Genomic DNA, 24,697 nt, shown 5'->3' on the forward strand with positions numbered 1-24,697 from the left:
ACACACACACACACACACACACACACATACATACACACACACACACAAATTACTGGGGAAATGTGTATCCAGACACATACTGTACACACATGCAAATCCTGTGACAGCAGAAACTTACCCAGAAATAGTAATTAGGAGTTTGCAACTTGTCACGATACTGAACAAGGTAAAGGAGGCACAGTATTCTATGGATAGATATTTCTTCCTGAGCTCCATCTGCTTTTAACTAGAAGGAAAGGGCATAAGCTTCCTCTCTCTCAAGAACGCATAAGTGCTCCCCTGTGCTGATGTTAGTGATACAGCAATTAGAGATGCAGTAGCTGAACTAAGTTAGTAGCTGGACTGACATGAATTCTTCATATACACTATTCAAAAAATGTAAATATGCATCTCCAGCATCATGTTCTCTCTTTTTCCTCTTCCTGGTTCCCTCTAGTGTTCTGAGTTGGTACATTTTTTTCTTGCTCTAGTCAGTTTAAATTAAGCAAAAACATCTACTGAAAAGAAAAAAACAGGGCTAGTTTTTCTATACATCTCCCCAAATGCTTGCATAAACTGGCAGCCCTCTTTTTTAGTCACCAGTTGCGTACCTCTTCCTTCCTGCAGTGGCACGAGCCATGGGCTGGGCAGCAGTAGCAGCAACTGTGGAAAATAGCCTTGCTTGGGGCTTTCAAGTTTAAATCAATGCTCAGAGAGGCATAACTGGCAGTATGAAATCATCCCTGCCCATTAACTGTTATAAAACACATCAGCCACACTTGACTTTACTCAAGCACTCAGCTCATCTAGACCATGCTTCTCTTCATGCAAATTCAATCCTACTGTACTGTACATACACACACACACATCATATATGTAAGAGGAGCACGACTCTTACACAGACAATTCTTCAACCACATACATAGGCCACAACCAAGCAAAATTTAGAAGGCGAAGAAAGACAATCACTCTCATACAACAATATGTTTAGTAATCTCCTGTTTCAAAATTAAGTCCAGCATATAGAAAAAATAAATGCAGGTTGCAACTTAATGATATCTGCTCCAAAAATTCCCATACAAATATGGTTCAAGTTAACTGAGGTTTCCCATTTCCATTCTAAAGGGAAACCATCTTTTTAATCTTAACTCTACCTCTCAAGTATGAGTGAAGTGAGATTAGAGTGTAGAATCATGGGTTCATATACTCCCCAATAAGAAGTTCTATCTGGGGACTTATTTTTAAAAAAGATGGTAAAAATCAGCAATATACCAAAGACCTGAATAGATATTTTTTGTTTCAGTGTTTCCACATCTTCAACCTGTACCAAGTAAGTGCATTAAACAAACTTAAGTGAACAGTAGTTTCCTAAAATTATCTTGACAACTCGCACATCACATTCAAGAAAAAGATTTTAAAAAATATGTAAAAGAGGAATCCAGCTTTGTTAAAGAGAAAGAAAAAGAGGGTTTGTCAAAGACCTAGAAATCCATCATGACAACTGCCCCATAATAGAGAGGTCTAACCTGATGCTACACATCTCAACAATGAAAATCGAACTTCTTTCCTGCAGTGAAAAATATTAAAAGAAAAACCCATTTTCTGATGTAATGAAATGTAACCTTAAGTAATAACATCAGTAATTATTACACTTAGCATCTTATCTAGTGCAGTTAACCCCAAGATTCACACTCAGATTTACAGAAGTTTAGGACTGGAAGAGACCTTGCGAGATCATGGGGTCCAAAAATGTGGAAGTTGGAAAAGAATATAAAGTGTCCATTTTTTCCAAGTATTGTCATTTAGCATTTGCTGTTTGTTTCTAGACAGTTTCAGGAGAACATTGTTGATATTTCTGTTAAATATCACACACTGTGTGATAGTCATCTGCAGCAGCTTCAAATATCTCCTTTTCTCCAGGAGGCCAAGTGGGCAGAAGGCAGCTGGAAGCTGGAGTCCAAGCCCTGCATATTTGGGCAGCAGCAGCCTAGCCGAAGCTCTAAAGTAGCGCAGCAGAAGGAGCTGCTGCTGGAGGCAATGGGAACCGAGCAGCACCCAAGTGACTGTTGACGCACTGGGAGCAGTCTAGCCAGAAGCGCTGTGCCTGATGGCCTGAACCAGGGCCAGCAGGCACAACAGTCTGGAGCGAAACACAGGCCGCCCCAGATAGGGCTCGGCCCCATGCAGACTGCCATGGGGGCAGCTATAGGCTGAATCCAAATCAATTGGTGGGCACCAGCTGGCCCTGGAGTCTAGCTACCCCTAGCTGCAGATCCAGGAGGATCTGGGCAGGGTTACTTTGCCCCAAGTGGCACAACTTGCCACACAGCAAAGAGTGTATATCCTGGCACATGCACCGAGACAAAAACACCCCAGCTCAAATATGTGCCACTTCTGTTTGAGCTGCTGCAAGCACACATGCCTTCATGTGTGGACATGCCCTACCTTTTCTTACTGAACTACAGTCCTAGCTCTCATGCTCCAAGAACACAAAAGCTAAAAAGTTGAACTTTTTCTCTAACTACATTTTTGTTTCCTTTTTCTATTTTGCTATGCTGAGACATTTGCCTGCTAAATCTTTCATTTTTCTATAACACTGTAAGATATGAATAAGTATGTGTATTTAACAAATCCTAAGAGATCCTACCTATCATGGATTGCAAGAGTTTGCATAAAATTAATCTGGCATAAAGAACATGTAAACTACCTTGTATCAAAGTTGAACATTTATGTGGAAAAAGGGTTAACAGCACAAATGACTCAATAAACAATAAAGCTTGAAGAGTCTAGCATCTCTTTTAGAAAGATAGCCAGTCTTGATTTAAAGACATCAAATGATGGAGAAGCTACACAATTCTGTGCTAAACTATCCTAACGGTCAATTATAGTTAATACACCTTGCTCTTAAGAATGTAATTCCACTGCCTCACCCCATCCAAGCTTTGACTCAGGAAACAGTACCCTAAAGGACATTCAACTATCTGCTACCTGTGGACATGGTGAGTAGCAGCACAGCTCTCCCTACAAAGCTGGAAACCTTGTAACTGATTCAATTCCAACTTGTGATAGACATTTGTTCTGTACAGACAGGGAAACTGACATTTTTTCTTTTTGAATGTTTGAATTTCATTGCTGCATTGTTCCTTCCTTGCTACTGAATAGTGAATTAATAGAACTGAAAAGAGCATGCCTAGTTATTTTCTGTTGTAAAGTACCATCCCACAGCAGCAGGTGTATGATATGAAATGTAGCCTGATCCCTACAGTCCTTTTCTATGAGAGGTCTTTTTGGTTTACAGAAAGGAATAGGTCACTTGCATTTATTTCAAATGAAGCCGATACATACAATCAAATGTACATTAAGCCTGTGTCCGTACACATTAATGACAAACTCTAAAATAAGATCAAAACTATTTTAGTGGAATTAAAAGAACTGGGTGTGCCTAGATGGTGCTAGAGAAATGAGATTATTTTATAGTAACTTGGCTGAAAAAAGTAATATTTGGTGGATATGCTTTGCCTGCTATACAGGCATATCCTATGTCAGCCTTATGGACAAAGCAGATAACTGAATTCCGTTATGATGTCTGAGCAAGAATACAATATAACCTCATAAATCTGACATGCGCAGGATCAAGCACCTCCCAGAAATGTGAAAATTCTGTTTTTTTGAAACCAGAGTGGCAACAGAACATGGGGGCGGGGAGGGAACCAGTGGCCAGTCCCTGAGCAGCAGCCGCACATGGAGTGGTGGCATTGGGTGGTGGACAGCAGAGGCAGCTGCTGCATGCAAGCCTCTCTGGAACCGGCTGCCACTACTCCCCGATGTAGTGCATTTTTTATGTGATGGATTTTTGAGAATTCTGAATTTTTGATATCCAGATTCATGAGGTTATATTGTATAATGATTTTCTATTCAGGGTTTAAACATGTGGCAAAAAATCCTGTATTTTTAAATAATTTAGAAAATTAAAAAAGATTCAGTTGGTCAGAGTTTTCAAGAAAGTTCTCCTATCATCTCTAAATGCTTAATAGCATGCAGAGTTGCTGAAATTAATTGTTGTAGAGTGTACTGAAAGGTAGACCCAGCCAGCAAGAGATGGGCAGTTCAAAAAAAATAGAGGTGGCTATACCCTTTTCTGGAAGGGTAAACAGGAAGGAGAATGACAACTTAATTCTTAATGGCAAAACTAACTCCATGAACTCAAACCAACTTGATGAGTTCTCTATCAGAATTAATGACTGCCTCATGACTCTCCATCTTAAACTGGCAGGGAGCCACTATGCCACCGTCATCAACAAGTATGCCCCAACTCTTGACACTGCCAATGAAACCAAGGAGGAATTCTATATCAACCCTGACCAAGTCCTTCCTGATATTCCTCACTTATTCTTCCTGGTGATTTCAATAACAGAGTCAGAAGGGACTTTAACCTCTGAAACAGAACCACTGGCAAGGAAGCAGTAGGAAAGGTCAACGCCAATGGCATCCACCTCTTGACCAAATGTGTGGAACATGTACTCACCATCACCAACACCCTATTCCACCAGAAAAACAGGTACAAGACATCATGGTAACACCCACGGTCTAAGCACTGGCACCTGATTGACTATGTCATTGTCTGAGTCCGGGATTGCATAAATGTCCACATCACCCAAACTATGATAGGAGTTTATGATTGCTGGACTGATCACCAACTCGTCTGCTCAGTTATGTTACTTAAAAACTGGCTCTCAAATAACAGTTACAGCAAAAGCAATGCCAACGGAAGACTGAGATTGAAGGACTCAGACTCAAGAAAACAAGACTTTTTCCACCAATGCCTCAATGAAAAACTGGGGAATTGCAATCAACAGCAATGGAAGAATGTTAGCAGCTTGTCAGGTGCCCTTAAGGCCACTGCCATCAGTACCTGTGAAGAGATACTTGGCTCCTCCAGGAAATAACAAGGCTGGTTTGATGAGAATGACCAAGATCCAAGAGTTGACTATCACAAGCCAAGGCTTTTTGTGCTTGGCAGGCAAAAGAAATTGAACCTCCAACAAGCCACGGCAGAGGTCCAAAGCAGGACACATGATACGAAGAACAAATGGTGGGAAGAAAACGCAAAGGAGATTCACCAACTTGCTGACTTCCACGATATGTGCAGTTTCTTCAGCACCAAAGCCATCTACAGTCCAAATACTCAGGGACCAACTCCCTTGAGACCTAAGGATGGAGGAGACCTGATCAAGGGAAGAGGACTCATCAATACCATTGGAAGGAGCATTTTGAAGGTAGTGTTCTCAACATTGCAAGATGGAGTTAAGAACACTCTCATAGACAGAAACACCCAGTCAGAGATGATCTTGGAATCCCTCCAACCTTTGATGGAGGTGAGGAAAGCCATCAAACAGACGAAAAACAACAAGTCATCTAGAATGGATGGAATCCCTGTGGAAATATTCAAGCAGTGGGGAGAGGAGCTCACATCACAGCTTCATGCCCTCATCATCTTAAGGATTTGGAATAATGATGAGGAAATCCCAGATGATGTCAGGGATGCTATGATTGTGACAATCTTCAACAAAAGAGATAAGTCTGACTGTGGAAACTACAGAGGGATTGTCTTGCTCCCCACCATAGGAAAGACCATTGTGAAAACCCTCCTGAATCGTCTCCTTACACTTGCTGAAGAGCTCCTCCTGGAATCTCAGTGTGGGTTTAGGGCATCAAGAAGCATAACTGACGCTATTTGCACAGCTTGTCAGCTGCAGAAGAAATGCCGGAAACAACACAAGCATTTCTCTACATGGTCTTCTTTGACTTCACAAAAGCTTTAGACTGTCAGGCCAGAAGTGTTGCGGAGGATCCTTCTGAAGTAAGGATGCCCACCAAAATTTGTCACCATTCTCTGCCTGCTCCATGACAGTATGCAAGCAGTGGTTCTCAGTAATGGATCTATCACAGACCTCTTAAGGTTAAAACGGGAGTTACGCGAGGCTGCGTCATCGCTTCAACATTCTTCTCAATATTCCCTGCCTCTGTGCTACATCTTAACACCAACAAGCTTCCCGCCAAAGTGGAGCTAAGCTACCAAATAGATGTTAAGCTGTTTAACCTCAGCTGACTCCAAGCCAAAACCAAGACCACCTTGACCTCAATCACTGAACTTCAGTATGCTGATGAAGCTGTAGCGTGCATTCGCTTGGAAGCAGACCTTCAGGCAACTGCTGACATCTTTACTGAGGCATACAAGAAAGTGGGACTGACACTTTACATATGAAAGATGCTTAACATCCTCCACCAACAAGCTCCTAATGAACAGTCCCCAGCTCTGCTAATCCAGATCCACAATGAGACTCTAGAGAATGGTATTTCCCTTACCTCAGAAGCCATGTCTCGCAGAAGGCTGACATGGATGAAGAAGTCCAACATTGCCTCAAATGTACAAGTGGCCTTCGGACACCTGAAGGAATGGGTGTTCAAAGATTGTAATGTCAGACCCAAAAGCAAGCTCATGGTTTATCAAGCAGTCATGATCCCCATCTTGCTGCATGGAGCTGTGACATGTTTCCTGTACTTTTTCCATCTCAAGACACTGGAGAAGTACCATAAGTGCTGCCTGAGAAGATCCAGTGGAAAGACAGACACACTGTTAGCGTCCTCCTGTAAGCAAATGCAAGTATTGAGGCAATGATCATCTTGCATCAACTTCATTGGGCTTGCTATGCCATCTGGATGTCTGACTACAGACTCTTGGAGCAAGTTTTATTCTCCTAATTCAGCTAAGGCGTGTGCTCCAGAGGAGGGCAGAGAAAGTGCTTCAGGGATGTCCAAGGCCAACTTAAAAAACAAATGCAACACTGATGTCAACTCATGGGAGACTATTGTCCAGGAAGAGTCTGCTGCAAGGATCTCAGTACACTGGAACCTCACAATAAACAGGAGATGAAAAAGTGGGAACAGCAGAAACACCATGTCGTGGAAGACCAAATCAAGGATCAAGTACCACCCATTCTACATGTCCAAGCTGCAGTAGAATCTGTCGATCCCAGACAGGTCTCATCAGCTATCCTCAGCCACACAGAGGAAGACAATCATCCTCAACTGCAAGTGATTGCCAAAGAAGATACAATGCAGAGGAGAGATACCTAAACTACCTTCTGCACTAGAACCAGCACAGTTACATTAGCATGGTATTCTATCCAGACTAACGGAGATATCATACGTTCAACTTAACACCGAGGTACCCACTTATTAGTAGACATCTGTCAGTCTCGAGAGTCAATAGAATTAGCCTGAGTGAGAGAGACATCAACTGCTGAATGTAATCCTCACTTGAAAATAAAGTGAAGCTGGAGTGACCTCTCCAGGGTACAAAAGCCTGGGCAATGTACACAGAGATACTGAGCTGTACACACACCAATGTGCCCCTCAGTCTTGCTGGTTTAATCCAAAGGAAAGGCAGGTGCCAGTACATTTAGAACCAGGTTGGCTACAGGAGCTGCTAGACTAGAGCAAAGAAAGGAATCCATTTGTCCATCTATCAGGTCTTCATTCCTCGACTGGGCTGCTGACCAGGGTTAAAGAGCCTAGTATACCCTATCATGGAGATTAGTTGTAACTAACTTAACTCTCCCCTTTGCTTGGAAGACAGTATATGTTCTTATTTTAAGAACTCCTCAACAGATTAAAAAAAACCCTTAAGGTTACGATCAATCCCACACCCACTGTGCTATAAACAAATCCATTCTTTGGTAGTTCTCCATTTCAGTATTCTTTTAATACCATCTATAAAACAGATTTTCAGTTTTCACACAGATATACCTATTATTCTTTCAGTTCCTCAGATGCATCTTTCTGATGATTTTGTTTGTATAGGGTCACATAAATACTGAGTCACGTTTTTGGCCTAACCCTGATGCACTCAATATTTAATTGCAGTCAAACAGCTGTAACAGATTAGAACTAAAATCACTATTCATGTATCACATCATAACACTAAGAAAAATGGAGAAATGTAGAATATAATGACAAATATTAAAACAAAAACACTCCTGTGGTAGTCTTGAGAAGCAGTATGAATAGCCAGAGCTCTTAAGAGTTGTTTTAATACTTTTTTCCATTAAAGAAATGTTTTGTGTGCATAGGCACACTATTTATGCTCACTTACGAAAGGATCAGCGGTTACTTTACAATCATCATCACCTTACAGCATCCACGAGACAGACAGATATCATTATTCCCATTGTATAGGTGGAGAAATTAAGGTACACAGAAGTTAAAGCATCCATTTATTTATCTCGGGTTCCCAGCACTCGGCAACAGCATGATCTGATATGCACAGAATATGAAGCTCCAGTAACTATAGTAACAGGTTTTAAATCCTTCTGGAGATTAGACCCTAGTTGACTCAAGAAGGGTCCCTCAAAAATCAGTGGATACATACATTTTCAAAATCATGTCCACAGACAAGGGGCATATGGGAGGTCTATAGCCAAGTGCCAAAAGCTGAGGTCTCCCAATTCAGTTGTACCAGCTACAAAACTTTTAAATTAGGTATCTGACTACAGGATGAAAGGAGTAGCTGAAATCTATGATGGGTGAAGGTTACTGAGGTTTTACAAAAGAATACCCAAGGGAAATTTTTATACAGATTGTGTCCCTGAAGAAGAAAACCTTCATATTACCAGTGCATACTCTCAAAGTTAGAAGGATGTTTTGGCTAGCAGACAATTAAAGGTACTGGGATATTTGGCAAAATTCCAGAACTCCCAGGCCAGTTGGTAATTAACAGCTATCTAGGTCCCTCACATGAACAATTGTGTCTATTGTTTGCAAAGTGACACAAACCATTTCTTTTCTATGCACAATTTTTTCTGGTTGGTTTTAAAGTTCCTCAGAGAATCATGACAATCTTCACATTTATGATACTTCATGTCTTAAAAAAGGTGGGGAGGGTGTCAGCCAGGCAAGTTTTTAGACTAAGATTTGCAAGGAATGTAAGCACTGAGGCCATAGGGTACAACAGAAGCATTTTAAAGTTTGAAAGTAGCTTCTGAGAAGTATCATGGATTTCTAAGAATCTCCCCTTTCTAGAGAACTAGCAAAAGGATAGATCCAAAAAACAAAAACAAAAACAAACACAAACAAACAAACAAACAAACAACAGAACAAAAATATAAAATCCCAACAGAATTAAACTAAATTTAGCTACTGGGGGCTTAGAAAGTGGCTGCTCACATGGCAGCATAACTATGAAAGGGACTAGAGGCACCTTTGTTAATATAGAAGTTTATTATGGAAAAACATTTATGTGTTTATTACGGTAAACACACACATACATGTATTAAAATCAGGTAGATTAAATAATGCAATAGCAGAAAACATCAACCCTGTTCCACAACTTTTTGGAGTTCAGTTTGCTTAAGAGGAAATATGCTGTATGCTAGGACAGGTGAAAGAAAGTTAAGACAACTGGGTAAAGAGTGGCAAGTGTGGAGCAAAGCTAAGATAAAGAGACTGAGGGAGATGCAGTGCCGTAGTTTTGCCTTGAGCACCAAACTTCCTTGCCACAGTACTGAGGAGAAGACAGAGCTGGAATGGTCAGTCCTATCAAAGAAAGGCAGGGAAAGTCCAGATAACATCCCTAAAAAAATTCTCTGGATGACCAAAGGTCCTTGGTTTGGTTACTCCTGATGCTGCTATTGGCTGGAGTCCCTGATCAGTCCCTCTCTACAGAGCCCTCCCCACCAAAATTATATAAGGGTGGGAACTGAGGACAAAGGACATTATCTGGGTCTCTTCTACAGAAACTTCTCTATACAATCTGGGTCCAGAGAGGTGTTTTATACAGGGACTACACAAACTGGATCTTGTTTTCCTTGCTTGGGCTGTTTTGGGAACTCCTTCTACTGGATGATATCTAAGCAGGACTTCCATATTTAAGTTTTGTGGGCCAAATATAAAATAATTCAGCCTAGATTTCAGTGAATAGATGCTTGGAGGATAAAATCTACCAACTACAACTAGCCCTTTAAGTTATATTTCTAAGCTCATTGACTGAGACTGATAACGGCATATAGAATGGGCTACCCTTAGCCAGCAGAGTGGGACAGTTCTTAGAAGCCTGTTCTGCTGTTGGGTTAGTTTTCTGGGTGGAGGAGTTCAACATACTAGGATGTCAGGCCAGCAGTTTTGATAAGCATCAGTCACAAATGGAATTCTTCCAAAATGTAGATGTAATAAAAAGGTTGCTACATTCTTGTTCTACAATGTGTATTCTAGATGGACACTCCTGTACAGTCTGACATTAGAACACATGAGGAATTAATCTTTGCTTTGGTGAGATACTATTCCTTGCCCCCCTTCCCTGCCTTGCTTCAAAATGAGATCAAAACATATCAAGTCCTCTCTGAAACTATAGAGGAATTTCTAAACCGTGCATTTTGGGCCACTAACTTCAGCTGCCTTGTTGACAGAAGCCTGCAGGTGCCCCTGAAGCTGTATAAAGCCGACACAAGGTTGCCGTACCATATTTTTCCCCTGCTTTCATTTTTAAAATACAGAAAAGCATATTCTGTTCTCAGTTATACTGGCATAATTCAGATTCATACTGGTGTAACTGAGAGCACAAATCTGATTCATTGTCCTCCCAAACAATTTGAAACTGGTTATTTTCTAAAAGCTGTCACTTTGTGGGGGACAGGAGGGTTGGGGGGGGGGGGAAGATTAATAAATTTCATATCCATTGTACTAAAGTTATTACTGTTGCCACTTGTACTGGCCTACTAACCTCCATTTTTAACTTTTCTGAAACTAGGCCTTCCAGTGATTAACAAACACTGAACTCAAATGCTGGTTACGTGAGGCACAGGGGTTTCTGTCTGGACAGGGAGCGGAGTGGCAGAGGCCGCAGGGTGGTGGGTGGCAGCAGCAGTGGCCACTGTGTGCAAGCTCCTGCTGTCCCCACCATGTCCAGCCAGCCAACCAGAAATTCCAGTTAGTAAAATGCCGGATAACAGGGCTTTTACTGTTTGCCAGTTTACTGGAAGTGTCAAACAGCCTAAGGCTAGGAACAGGTTGCATTTGTCCTGGGACAAGTTGAGCTTATGTTTGTCCTGGAACAACAGAGTCCTAGGAATGGGGTGTATATATTAGGGCTGTGCAAAACAAGCCCTATTTGATTCAGATTCGGCCCAAATCAGGAACAGTGATTTGATCTGTTGATTTGGATCGCTGTCCCTGATTCAATTTGACTGAATCCGAATCTGACGATTCGATGAATCAGCAATTCAGACACAGGCAGAGTTTTAAAACGTTCTTTCTATATACCTTGAGGTAGCAGCGCAGCTTGTGATCGCTGCAGTGCTGGGGTAGATGCAGCATCCCACAACACCGTGGGAGGCTCTTCAGCATGGTCAGCAGTGAACTTGGAAGCGGACTGGAAATACTTCCGGTCCACTTCTGGGTCGGCTAGGGAGCGTGCTAGGGGCGCTCCCGTGTACCCGCCCCTAGTTCGGCGATTGGTCGCAGGGGACCCCAGGTATCCCTCCAGACCCAGGAGACACCAGTCGCCAAGCCAGGGGGATGTATGGGGGGCCCCTGCGTGCTCCCTGGTGGACTGGGAAGTGAACCAGACGTGCCCTGGTCCACTTCCGGGTCTGCCGCCGAGCATGCTGAGGAGCCCCCTGTGCTTCTGTGAGACGCTGCATTTGCCCCGGAAGCACAGCAATCACAAGCTCCTGCTACCTAGAGGTATGTACGAAAAACATTTAAAGCTGTCTCTATGTCCAAATCGATTTGGAGAGATTAAAGGGTCCTCCAATACAGACCGAAGCTCTGCACAGTCCTAATGCACATCAGCCTTCCAGTAGGGGTTTAGCTAGCAGCTAAATGCACTGCTGCCTTTCTGCCATTAATTCAAATGATGCAATCCTGAGATAACTGTTCAGATGCACTTTGTGATATCCCAGGGTAAACTGTTAGCACTTCTTATCCCTTGAACCTTTTTAGGCTTTATCCTGGGACAACAAGCATGTCTGTACAGACAGGACTGCACTTTGTCCTAGGAGAAAGTATTTTATCCCAGGACAAAGGCAATGCCTATTTGTAGTTTCTTTGGGTAGATGTGATATCTTTTGTTAGACCAACTAAATAGTTGGAAAAATTGCTCTTTGCAAGCTTTTGGGAACAAACAACCTTCTTCAGGCAATACCTATAAGGTTTTGCAGATAGAATAACCTCAGGGTGACTGGCCTAAGTACAGCATTCCCTTTGCTCATCAACACCTATTCTGTATGTAACTCCACTAACTACTTGCAAGTGCTTATGTTTGGGTTCTTAATATTGTTTCAGCATATTTTGCACAGCAGTAGAGGAACTCATTTTGCTGACCACAGATACAAAATACATGACACCACGAAGTCTTCACATCAAATGCACACAAATATTTCTTAACTTAATCAGATAATCACACAATGAAAACATACCTAGAAGCATGATATCATACTTAAGTAATAAAAACAGCTTTGTGGTTAAGCTGTACTTTGTTAAAAGCCTTGTGGTGGTGATTGCAAAATGTGAATATGCAAACATGACATGAAAGTCAAGGAAATCTCCTTGAGGCTGGAAAGATTTTATTTTTAATTAAAACTTAAATCTTCTTTGTCACGTGACAGTAGTACACTATTTCTAATATTAGTTCTGACGTCTGGCTTTTGGTATAGTTGATAAGTTAAGTTATCTGCATGTTTATGTTCTGCAACCAATCATGAGAATTTGTACACCTACAATACTTTACATTAAAGAAACACTTTTGTCTTTTCACACCATCATCAAGTCACAGTACCACATATTATGGGAGCAGGGAAATGTTGCTTTTTATTGCCACATGGTCAATATTTTGAGGAAAACTGCTTCTTTTTTAATGAAAGCTATTATTTTTACTTGAAGATTCAGGGATATACAAATTCAAAACACAAAATTCAAACATGTCCAGGGACCAATGTACAAGTAAGCCCTGTAGATAGGGACATGGAGAAAGTCACTGTTGCAGGAGCCAAGGGAATAGTTCTCCAACAGCGGTACAGGAAGACAAGGGCCTCAGTAGGAGGACTCAGATGCCTATATACTAACGCCAGCAGCGTGGGGAACAAGCAGGAGGACCTAGCCCTCCTACTCTCCAGTGTGTATTATGATCTAGTAGGGATTACAGAGACCTGGTGGGACTCCCCACATGACTGGAGCGTAGCTAGAGAGGGTTACATCCTGCATAGAAGGGACTGGGTGGGGAAGAAAGGTGGAAGTGTTGCTTTCCATGTGAAAGAGCAATACACCTCCTTGGAGGCCAACATCGGCTCTAAAAATGAACAGCTTGAAACCCTCTGGGTCAAGTTGTGGGGCAGGGCGAGAGAGAGACCCCTCCTGTAGGTGTACACTACAGACCACCAAACCAGGAGAAGGAACTCAATCTGGAGTTCACCCAAGAATTGACTGAGGCTGCATGCGTATGTGGCATGGTCCATCATAGGTGATTTTAACTATCCAGACATCTCCTGGGAGAAACACTTGGCCAAGTAGGAATGGTTGCAATCCTTCCTAAACTGTGTCAAGGAGCTCTTCCTGACTCAAGAGGTGCATGGACCAACCACAGGTGATGCTCTGCTAAACTTGGTCCTGGCCAAAGAAGATGATCTGGTGACAGACTTAAATATAGAGGGCAGACTGGGTGACAGTGACCATGAAACCATCATGTTCATTGTCCCATGTAAGGCAGACAAATCAGATAGCAGGATTGAAGTCTTGGACTTAAAAAATGTAAATTTCAACAAGCTTAGGTCACTAGTAGGGCAAGTGCTGCGGGATCAGGGACCAAAGGCGAAAGGTGTGCATGAAGAGTGGTTGTTCCTTAAGGACACGATCCTTGAACCACAAAGGAAGTCCATTCCCATGCGAAGAAAAGGTAACAGAAGGGCTGGGAAGCCCTCAGCTAAACAGGGAAATCATGGTCCTCTTACAAAAGAAGAAAGAGGCCTATAAACAATGGAAGCTCGGGGCAGGCCCCAAGGAGGACTATTCCACGATGGCCCGCATTTGCAGGGAACAGATAAGATAGGCTGAAGTGGCAACCAAACTTAGATTAGTAACAGGAATCGAGGACAAGAAATCCTTCTTTAGGTACGTGGGAACAGGAGGAATACAAATGGAAATGTGGGGCCACTGCTCAACAACTCAGGAGACCGGCACCCAGGAGAAAGCTGAACTCCTGAATGACTACTTTGCCTCAGTCTTTCACTGAACCAAAGGGAAAACCACACCAGGTAGAGCAGAAGAGTAGAGGATGAGCACGGTAGGAATAATCACCTTCCTGCTATTGCCATAGGATTGGTATATGACCAATTAATAAAATTACACATATACAAGCCAGCAGGACCAGGTGATCTTCATCCTAGAGCACTAAAGGAACTGCCCAAAGTCATTGTGGAACCACTGGCAAAACTCTTCCACAACTTGTAGTGCTCTGGAAGAAGTCCCTGAGGACTGGAAGACGGCCAATGTTGTATCCATCCACAACGAGGGCAGGAGGGAGGACCCGGGTAACCATATAAGCAGCCTAACTTCCATCCTAGGGAAAATCCTAGAAAAGTTCATCAAAGAGTCTATCTGCGATAAGCTTGCATAAGAAGGGAAGATTCTGAATGACAGCCATCACAGCTTCGTCATGGGCAGGTCTTGCCTTCCCAACCTCATCTATGACCAGGTCACTTACCACGTGGACATGAGAGAGCAGGTTGACACTGTATACCTAGACTTCCAAAAGGCCTTTGATCTAGTATCCCACGATGTCCTCGTGAGAAAATGAGAGGATTGTGGGCTTAACGCTGAGACAGTCAGGTGAGTGAGAGACTGTCCCACTGGGATAGGACCCAGAGAGTTGCAGTGAACAGATCTGTGTCATCCTGGTGAGAAGTGGGCAGCGGTGTCCCGCAGGGCTCAATGCTTGGTCCAGTACTTTTCAACATTGCCATTAATGATTTGAATGTGGGGGTAAAGAGCTCACGGGCCAAGTTCACAAACAACACCAAGTTATAGGGGAGCATGGTCACGCTTGAATATAGGCTGCAGTTATAAGTGGACCTAGACAGGCTGGCAAGTTGAGCAGATCAGAACCTGATGAAGTTCAATGTTTAGAAATGTAAAGTGCTCTACCTTGGGATGAGCAACCCCCAACACACCTACAGGCTTGGTGGCACCAAACTGTCTAGCACCACAAATGAAAGGAACCTGGGGGTAATAACAGACCACAGCATGAGTATGAGCCCGCAGTGCAAATGAGCCAGCAGATGCTGTAGCCAGTAGGGTAAATAATACTCTGGCATGAATCAATCGATGCATCTCCAGCAAAGCCAAGGAAGTGATGCCAAAAATGCCTCCACCTTTCCCTGTACATTAAAATCATGGGCTAAGAAGTGGACTTCAGCCAGGTTTTAGCCAAAAACCTAACTTTGTCAGATGTCACTGTTGATGATAAAAAAAATGCTCAACTGTTTTGAGATGTACTGAGTATTTTCTCAGGCAGTATCTGGTGGCTGTCACTTTATGGGTTGCTGGAGCCTGTATGATGTGGAAGGCTGACACTAGCAATCCGGCTTCCAGATCCCATACACGATGTAGAAAACACAACTCGGACTCATGCTTGGTAGCAAAAGCTCAGAAACATTTGTTGTCAGACAGAACACCAGCTGGTCTGATTAACCGCTAGTCCAATCTGGAGAAGCAGACTGGTAGAGACCCCATATGTTATTCATGCACCCCCTAGGTCTTTCTACAAGGAATGCCTCTCAACTCCTGTATACTTGTGCCTTCCTCCGCCGCCCCCATCTCATGCCCACTCTTTTCTCTCCCTCTCTGTTGAGATTCATAGACATTAGGGTCAGAAGGGAGCTCAGTAGTTCATTGAGTCCGACCCCCTGCCCTGGGCAGGAAAGAGCACTGGGGTCAAAAGACCCCAGCTAGATGCTTGTCCAGTCTCCTCTTGGTGCTCTCCCGTACCTTGGGGGTCTTCATCTCCCTTGGAAGCCAATTCCAGATTCTGGCAAACCTCACTGTGAAGTTCCTCCTAATGACCAACCTGAATCTGCTCTCTGTCAATTTGTGGCCATTTTTCCTAGTTACTCCAGGGGGTGCCCTAGTAAATAGAGCATCTTCTAGTCCCTGCCGCCCTCCTCTGATGAATGTATAGGCAGCCATAAGATCACCTCTGAGCCTTCTCTTGCAAAGACTGAAGAGATCTAGGTCCCTCAATCTTTCTTCATAGGGCCTTGCCTGCAGGCCTCTGACCATATGAGTGGCCCTCCTCTGAGCCTTCTCAAGATTCTCTACATCCCCTCTCGAAGTGCGGCGCCCAAAACTGGACGCAGTACTCCAACTGTGGCCTGACCAGTGCTGCATAGAGAGGAAGCATCATTTCCCTGGGCCTATTTATCATGCATCTGCTAATGCATGATAAAGCGCGGTTAGCTTTGTTGATCACTTCATCACACTGACAACTCACGTTCATCTTGGAGTCAGCTACGACTCCAAGATCCCTTTCCACTGCTGTGCTGTTGTGAAGGTCATCCCCCAGCCTGTAAGTATGTTGGTAGTTCTTTTTGCCCAGGTGCAGCACTTTGCACTCATCTTCGTTGAACTGCATCCTATTTCGTTCTGCCTGTTTTTCCAACCTGTCCAGATCTGCCTGGATCCATTCCCTACCCTCTGGTGTGTTAACTTTGCCCTATCATCTGTGACATGGACAGGGTGCTCTCTACACCCTTGTACAAGTCACTGATTAAGACAGTGAATAGCACCAGTCCAAAGACTGAGACTTGTGGGACTCCACTGCCCACATCTTTCCAGGTCAATATCGACCTGTCCACCACCACTCTGTATGCAACCCCTAAGCCAATTTGCCACCCACCTGACCATGCAATCATCTACACCACAGCCTGTCAGTTTATTTATGAGAACGGAATATGATACCATATCGAAGGCCTTCTTAAAGTCTAGGTAGATGACATCTACCTTGACTTTTACTTCTACCCTTAATTATACACCCTTAATTATTTTGGGGGGACAGACAGAACTGCAGCTCCCAGCTGTAACCAGTTCAGAGTTACATTGTTAGCCCAGACCAAACAAAAGTTCACTGTTTGTTCCAGGGGAAGGGCTGGGAGCCTGCAACCAGGTTCCCATGGCAACAGACTCTCTCTTTCCCTGTCTGTCTGCCAGTGCTCCTTCCAGAATGGGAAGGGGGGAGGCAGCAGAGGGAGCTCATTCTTGGGGCTGCCTACCTGGTGCTGAAGTGCAGGGTGGGTGAATTGGAGCCCCCCCCCACCTCAAGAGGGCTGAAATACACTCACCCCATTGGGGGGAGGGAGGCTGAACCCCCCCCAGACTGAACTCCCTCTGCACCCTTCCCCCCTCCCTCCCATTCTGAAAACAGCAACAGGCTGGGAGCTGGGCAGACAAGCCACAGAAGAGATGCTAGTCTGTAACATCTTTATCTGGCACCTCATGCAATGAATGACAGGTCAGATTTTCACCCAATGGGCTATTTTTTAAGCTGTATGCATCCATGCCCTTGTGTTTGGTTAGGGCTATAAACTGCTTTCTGTGGCCAGACTGGTGGAAAATTGTCATTTCTCTTTGCACCCTTTGTTTGCCAAGTTGACACATCTGCTCTTGCATTAATTAATATCTCACTTGTACAAGTGTAACTGCTGCTGTTGTGCTCTTTTGGGGTCTTTCTGCTTGTTACAGCAGCTTTATGTATTTGTCTCTCTGGCTCAGCCCCTTTCTGCTGCTTTCCAGCACTTTGGCTTAGCAGAGTTACAGCCTGGCACAGGGGTCGTCAACTGGGGGCATGTACCAGTGGGTACTTGAGCAGGCCCTAGACGGTATGCACAGGCAGCCACCCTGTAAGAGTTTTCCCCACCCCGCAGGGGTGCGTGGCCAGACACAGGGGGAAGGGGGGGATGGGACAGGGAAGCTTGCACACTGCTCTGCATCCAGCCACATGCCATACCCCCCCACGCCTGCCAGGGGTACTCTCCTCCGTGTCCATCCAGCTGGCGGGGTTGTACAACAAATCGAAAAAGGTTGAAAACCCCTGGCCTAACACAACTGGAAGGCCTATAAAGATGTTGTCGCTTTTTATGTGACCAAGCCAAAAGGGAATGAAGCTATTGGAGGACGCAGAAAATATTTGGGGGGGAGGGGGGCTGAGCACACATCTTTAGGTGTGCATGGAACCCCCCACCAGTTCGTGGGTCTGTCATGGGGAAGGGCATGGGGGGCAGATCAAAGGGAGTGGGGCAGAAGCAAGGCTGAGTGTGGCCCCGCAGCCGGTGCAGGTCGTAGGACGCTTGGAGCCGCGGCACCTCGTCCTGGGGCATGGGGGCACTGGTAGAGGCCTGTGTCCCCAGACAAGCCGCCTGGGCTCCGAGCATCCCACGACCCCGCCCCGGGCCCAGCTCCTGTCCCTCTTCCTCCCCCACCCCGGGGGCCTCGATCTGCCCCATCCCCACGACGGACCCGCCTGCTGTGCTGGGCACAGCTCCGCACACCACCGGCTGCGCGTCTGTCAGTGCGCGCTCCGCCCGGGCTGCCCCACGGCCCTGCCCCGCACTTGGGGGCTGTGAGCCCCGTTAGTTCCGGCCTCCCGCCGCCGCGAGAGAAGGAGGATAGCGACTCTGATCTCCTCGGCCGCGGCCGAGCAGCGCCCCGCGCAGCGCACGCCCCGCTCCTCCCCACCCCTGGGCCCTGCAGTTGGCGCCCCGGGCCCCGGACAGTGGGCCTACCCCGGAGCCGGTGCGTACGACCAGCGTGAGGGTAGCCCGCCCCGCCCTAGCCCCACCCCTTTCCCTCATCCAACATGGCGGGCAGTCCTACCTCTTCTCCGACCACCGCACCTCGACTCCCAGCCGCTCCGCTCCCGGCCGCTTCACTTCATTGGCGGATGCGCTCTGGAAAAGACACCCACTGCAGCCAATGAGAGCGGACGCCGAGGCACCTTTCCTCGGTGCCTATTGGCTCGTCTCTCTTTGCCTCGCCCCTTAGGCCCGCTGTACGCAAGTGCGGGGCCTCCCCGCGCCGGTAGGGGGTGCTTGCCGCGTGACCAATCAGCACCCCGCGTTTCGATTTCTGCCCATTTAAAGCCCACCCTCTTTTTTCAGCGCATGCGCTGCTGCTCCGGCCACATGCTTCCCCTTAACTAGCAAGCTGTAGTGATGCGCATGCGCGCTCTCCGTGGTTTGTTGCGGCTGTGTGGATCAAGTCAAGCGGTCTGAGGCGTAGCAGAGCTGGGCCTCGAAAGGTTTAATGCTCCTTTCCTCCCCTTTGGGCTCCGCCGTGCAGGAGGCTCCGGGCGGTGACAGGTACCGCGCGGCGGGGGATGGGGATGGGGATGGGGCGGCTGCTGTGTTATATTCGGGTCAATATGGTATAGGTGTTATCTGTACACTCGCACATGCAAGTGCCTTTATAGTCTTGTGTGTATGTATTTGCTGATACATACATGTATATAGCTGCATATATGTATGCATGTATTATGTGTGTTTGTATATTCTGTGTATACATAGCATATGCTTTAACTCGCTTCATCCAATGCCGAAGGTCTGACCAGCCAGCAGCCAAGCACTGTAACCTCCTAAAACCTTGGAGCAGCAGTCTCTAAACAGCTGGCTTTAAAAAATGACCTAAATGTTAAATTGCGGAACAAGGAATCATCTTCAGCCTCATCGGCCTGGGCGGGGTGAAGCCAGGTCTCAACAGAGACTGCGGATTTTTTTTCTGTTGCCTGAACAAGCTTTTATAGCCCCAGTGGCCCTCAAAGAGTGAACTACCTTGTTGATCCCTATAGATTTATTCAACCTACCTCTCTCATTAGTGCCTCCTCTATTTATCCTTTATATTCAAATTCCTTTTGATACAGAAGATTTGTTTGCATCTTGTAAACTTAACCAAAGCATATGTGTGGCACAAGCTTTTGTGAGATGAAGTTCCCTTCATTAGGTGTTAATAGGATTTGCCAATTGCTGTAAAGTTGTATTCAATATTCGTAATCAAATCAATTAAATAAAATGTTTGTGCCATAGCATTGCAGCCTTGGCAGCTTCTTTGGTAACATCTTGTTCCAGTGGATACTATGCAAACTCTTTTTATTTTTTTTTATTTCTAGAGGAGTGGACTACTTTGCTCAAAGGATGAAAAGTACTTGTGCGAGTCCAAGAACGGCATCTTGGAGAGCTTACATTGCAACAATAAAGCACTCCTGATGAGAGAAGATGCATGATGTTTAAAATTACTAGCAGTCACTGGAAGTGTTGTTGTCTGCATCTCTATAGGAAATATGGCACTTTCCCTGGAGAGCGATATAATAGATCAGGGTGTGCAGTTATAGGGCAGCAAGTCCATAATATTGTTCTCCTTCATTAGCCTGGATTTAGTGCCATTAATATTCTAACTAAATTCTGGATGCGTGATACCTGTGTTCAGCTACTCCAAAGGATGGAACAAACTAAAAGTAAGCTTTTAAAAATACAGCATTTTAAAAGACCGCTAGCTCTTTTAAGGGAATTTATTACTTTTTTTTAAAGAGTGAACCTGGTAGGAATGGTAAACTTTCTCTTTGCAACTGGACACCCATCTAGAGCAGTGGTATCTGAGTTGTCTGACCCCATGGATCCAGAGTTGGATGCAGATTGTGGAGCCATGTCATCTCCCCTGTGGGCCTTGAATTTGCCAGTGGTCTTGTTAATGCTTAATTGCTGCAACTCCCAGGGTCTTGGCAACTGCTGCTTCTCCTGCCATCAAACTTCCAGCCCTGGGGAAAGCTTTGCAGGCCTGGCCTGTGGGGTTCACCGTGGCTTCAGAATTTGGCAGCAGGACAAATATCATCAGCATTGTAGGAGAGGCAGGTTGAGGGACTAGACACTTATCGCTGGTTTTCTATTTTAAACAAAAAAGCTTTCTATAATCCATATCTAAGGAAGAAGGGATGCTTGTGGTACTGTATAGGTTAGTAAAAAATAATGTGAGAAACAAACTTATTGAATTGGACTGGTCTGAAAATGTTTATGTATTATTTTTTTCTAAAAAATACACTAGCATGTAATAATCTTTTTGTTAGTTGAAATAAGATCATGATTATATTTCAAAAAAATTAATAAGAACTAACATATGACCAGTCCAATTGATTGATTTAAATTATTCCAGCTGAGTTATCAATGAGGTGCATGAAACTGGAAAAACTGTTCAGAAGAAGAATATCAGGAAAAAAAGTAACCTTCCTTTTGGTTGTCCTTTCTTTTTGTGTCCTTCTGTGACATGTATATTAATGGTAAACTTGCCCTTTTTTGAAATTGGACACCCACGTACAGCAGTGGTATCCAACTCATCTGGCCTCCCGGGGCACAGAGTGGCAAGAGCCCCCCCAATCCCATCCCCTGGACAAGCAGCAGTTCCATCCCATACCCCACCCTCGCTGAGCAGCACCTGCTGCAGCCCCACTCCCTCCCTTACTGTGGGGGGCCTTGATCTGTACCCTGCTTCCACCACAACAGACTTACAAGCTGGCCACAGCTCTTGAAGCTGCCAGGCTGTGCTTTGCTTGTATGCGTGGGCCATTCATCAGCCACGTCAGGCTGATTTTCTGATACAGTAAACTTTCTTTATATTGGTGCTGATCCAATATCAGGCTGATGTATCAGTGCACTACTAGCTATGACCCCAATATTGTGACTTCTGAACTGTCAACTGTGTACCTTAGTGCCTGTGTCACCCCATCCTTCTCTTGTGGTGCCCAGATTTAGAAAGGAAAACATCTGAGTCCCTGCTAAAGGCCTTTCCAGTCATTGCTAGACTCTGGTTGGGCTGAAACTCAAGCCCTACTTCTCTGTGGGTGAGGAGAACTATGCCATTAACCACCAGCACTTGTCTGATAATCACTCAGAAGCTTTACTGACTACAAAATTATCCATTAAACACAAAGCAATTAATCAGCTAGGCTTGCCAGTATACAAGTATTCAACTCTACTGGGAGTGCCAGAAAATAAACAGGCAGTTACAAAAACTGGGCATGTTAATGTTCAGTCTGTCTAGAGCTGTTACTCAGGAGGCACTCCCCTCAGTACTGGGTGAGCTTTCTGGGTTGCACTGCTCCAAATCCAAAAGTTTGGTCTTCCTTCGGAAATTTATGCAGTTCTCTCCCTCCAAAATCCATGCAGGCAATTCAGACAGCTGACGGCAAACAGCGAACCACTAATTTGCTTAAGTTATTTAACCCTTAAGTGATGTCATCATTACCAAAGCTAGCCAAGCTTGTTGTGTACTACCCAGTTGCCTGTCAAGAATGACTGGGGGTGGGGGGCTGGGATGGGATGGAGTGCTGCCACCTAATGCCCCATGCTGTTGCTGTTCTGCCCCTTGCAGGGAGTGGGGTGGAGGAGCTGAGGGCAGCACAGCTGGCGCCGGCTCCCCCACCCCCTGTCTGGTCTGTGGCATAGCTTCAGAATCATGGTAGTGCTCCCTCACACTTGGAGCACTCTGGCTGTTTTCATCAGCCAATCAGAGTGCAAGTAAAGTGTTATGGACAGACAGACTTAGGCTTTTATAATATTAGAATTTTGGCTTATAGATCCTAATTGTACAAGAGCACATCCTTACACATTTGGAATATTTTCCTGTTATTGTCCTGTTCCCATATTAATTATTCCTAATGGTTATTACGGTATCATCTTAATTTATGGTTCTATGGTTCCGGTGTTCTGGATGTTCCCTGGCATTAATTTTACTGGGGTTAAATTTAGGCCACAATCATTGCCAATTCTTAACTGAATCATCTTGAAAAGGCTTCTGGGAGTTCAGTCAACTTGACATGACCAGATTTGATTTTCCTTGCAACACTCTGCTTCACTTTGTTCTGATTTAGGCACAGAATTTTGAAACCAATGGTGTCTGGACACTTGAAAATCCTGTCAGGTGCCCTTCAAATGATTTTAAGTCTGGCCATTAGGAACTGAATGGCTTTTTTTTATAAACAGATATCTGCATTTTAGGTGACTTACAGACGGTTTGGAGGGAGATGGAAGATGAAAGAGTGGACTTTATATTTGAGCAGATGCAAAACCTGTTGCTGTCCCTGAAACAAAAGATCAAAGATGGAAGTGCAACAAGCAAAGGTTTGACACAGTTGTAATTGTTGTGTAGGACTCAAATCAAACTTTGAACCACCATGTCTGCTGCTCTTTGATACCTTGTCAGATTGATGTATTTCTAGGTTTAAAATTGTGTACGTTATTGTGCCCACTATTGTAAAAGCTTTCTCAATAAATTGGGGAGCACACAGCCAAAATCCAGCCCTGAACCAAGGAGGCATTATCAGAAAAAAATTATTTTCTTCCTCCAAAAAGTGGTTGGTTTTGGACTTAAATGTAATTAATGCCCCCTTAACTTAACAAATTCAATATAGTTATGCCACTTTTTACTTGCTTTTGCTTTAGTTTCAGTCCAGTGTATAATTTTGGCAATAGCCAGCCTTCATTCCTAGGAAAGTTGTGTGTGCAGATGCAAAAGAAAATTAATTTATTACTTTATATGCTGCCCCTCTGGAAAAAGGCTCAAGGTGGCTTACAATAAAAAACAAAACAACTTATAAAAATAGATACAATTCCATAAACAATAACTTTATTTGTAAGTACATACATATATTATCTGTCCAGTATACGTGGGAGGCACTTACATAGACAAACTGACATTTCTTGGACTGCAGCTAAGTGTTTAATTTTTCCTCTTTATTTCTACTAGGTTTGAGAGAGCCCTGCTGTCCACAAACTGACCCATAACTTAAAACGTCTTTATCACTTCTGTTGGTCCAGTTGCCAAAACTTACCGTGCCACTGGGCTCTATCTAGAACAGTCAAATAAATAGTTTCTTACACACTTTACTAAGCTTTCTTAAGATCTTGAGGCCAGGTGCAGGCATTACATTTTTTCTGGTGTAAATAATCAGAAACCAGTATTTCTCTGTAACAGAACAGAAATTTGGTGCACACAGATTAGTTTAAAAATGGCGGAACCCGGTCTTAAGATATGCTTCACCATCAAAGGGCAAATGTGTGTTCTGTTTACTGCTGATCTACAGAAAACTGCGCAACTTAGATTGATTCTGCCTTGGGATTTTTGAATGTCTGTACCTACTGTGCGTCTTTGTAGTGGCAATGCATTGGGGGTGCATGTGCCCCCCCCCCGGAGCTCCAGCGCACCCCAACAAAGGCGGCATCAGTTGCCCATGTCTTTTTTTTTTTTCCTTTTCTTTTTTTTAATTTAAAATGAAGCCATGCTGTTCATTAACCATAGTTATAGAGGGCTGTAATATTTAGTCTCAAAAAATTAACGAATGAGTCTTGTATGTTCCGTAATGCTTTGCAATATCAGCTAAACTCCCCCACTTAACTCAACGGGTTGGTTCACTTTGCAAGTGGGACCTTATGAAAGTTTCATAGTTTCTAGGGTCGGAAGGGACCTGAGCAGATCTTCTAGTCCAACCCCCTGCCATGGCAGGAAAGACTACTGGGGTCAAACGACCCCAGCAAGATGTTCATCTAACTTCCTCTTAAACACCCCCAGGGTAGGAGCCTGCACCACTTCTCTTGGAAGTTGGTTCCAGACCCTAGCCGCCCTGACCGTGAAGTAG

At 44.5% G+C, this 24,697-nt stretch overlaps 2 protein-coding genes across 4 annotated transcripts in view; one reads left to right on the plus strand and one right to left on the minus strand.

Moving 5' to 3' along the window:
• CAB39L (calcium binding protein 39 like) overlaps positions 1-18,993 on the minus strand; it is a 112,190-nt gene extending 93,197 nt beyond the window's left edge. The window contains exon 1 of one of the 3 annotated variants that reach the window (XM_019529954.1): positions 18,895-18,993. The gene's annotated coding sequence lies outside the window, so the exon portion shown is untranslated. Of the gene's footprint in view, positions 1-7,692; positions 7,712-18,894 lie in introns of those variants that run through there. The other 2 variants (XM_019529959.1, XM_019529956.1) reach the window with 2 other exon arrangements.
• A 235-nt stretch (positions 18,994-19,228) lies between these two features.
• Positions 19,229-24,697, plus strand: part of LOC109306531 (histone-lysine N-methyltransferase SETDB2-like) — a 24,937-nt gene continuing 19,468 nt past the window's right edge. The window contains exons 1-3 of the mRNA XM_019529950.1: positions 19,229-19,379; positions 20,183-20,527; positions 23,061-23,183. Of these exons, the coding sequence (XP_019385495.1) occupies positions 20,479-20,527; positions 23,061-23,183 (172 nt within the window). The 5' untranslated portion in view covers positions 19,229-19,379; positions 20,183-20,478. The remainder of the gene's footprint in view (positions 19,380-20,182; positions 20,528-23,060; positions 23,184-24,697) is intronic.

Source organism: Crocodylus porosus, unplaced genomic scaffold (assembly GCF_001723895.1).
Source record: "Crocodylus porosus isolate Cpor-Errol unplaced genomic scaffold, CroPor_comp1, whole genome shotgun sequence".
Lineage (NCBI taxonomy): Eukaryota > Metazoa > Chordata > Crocodylia > Crocodylidae > Crocodylus > Crocodylus porosus.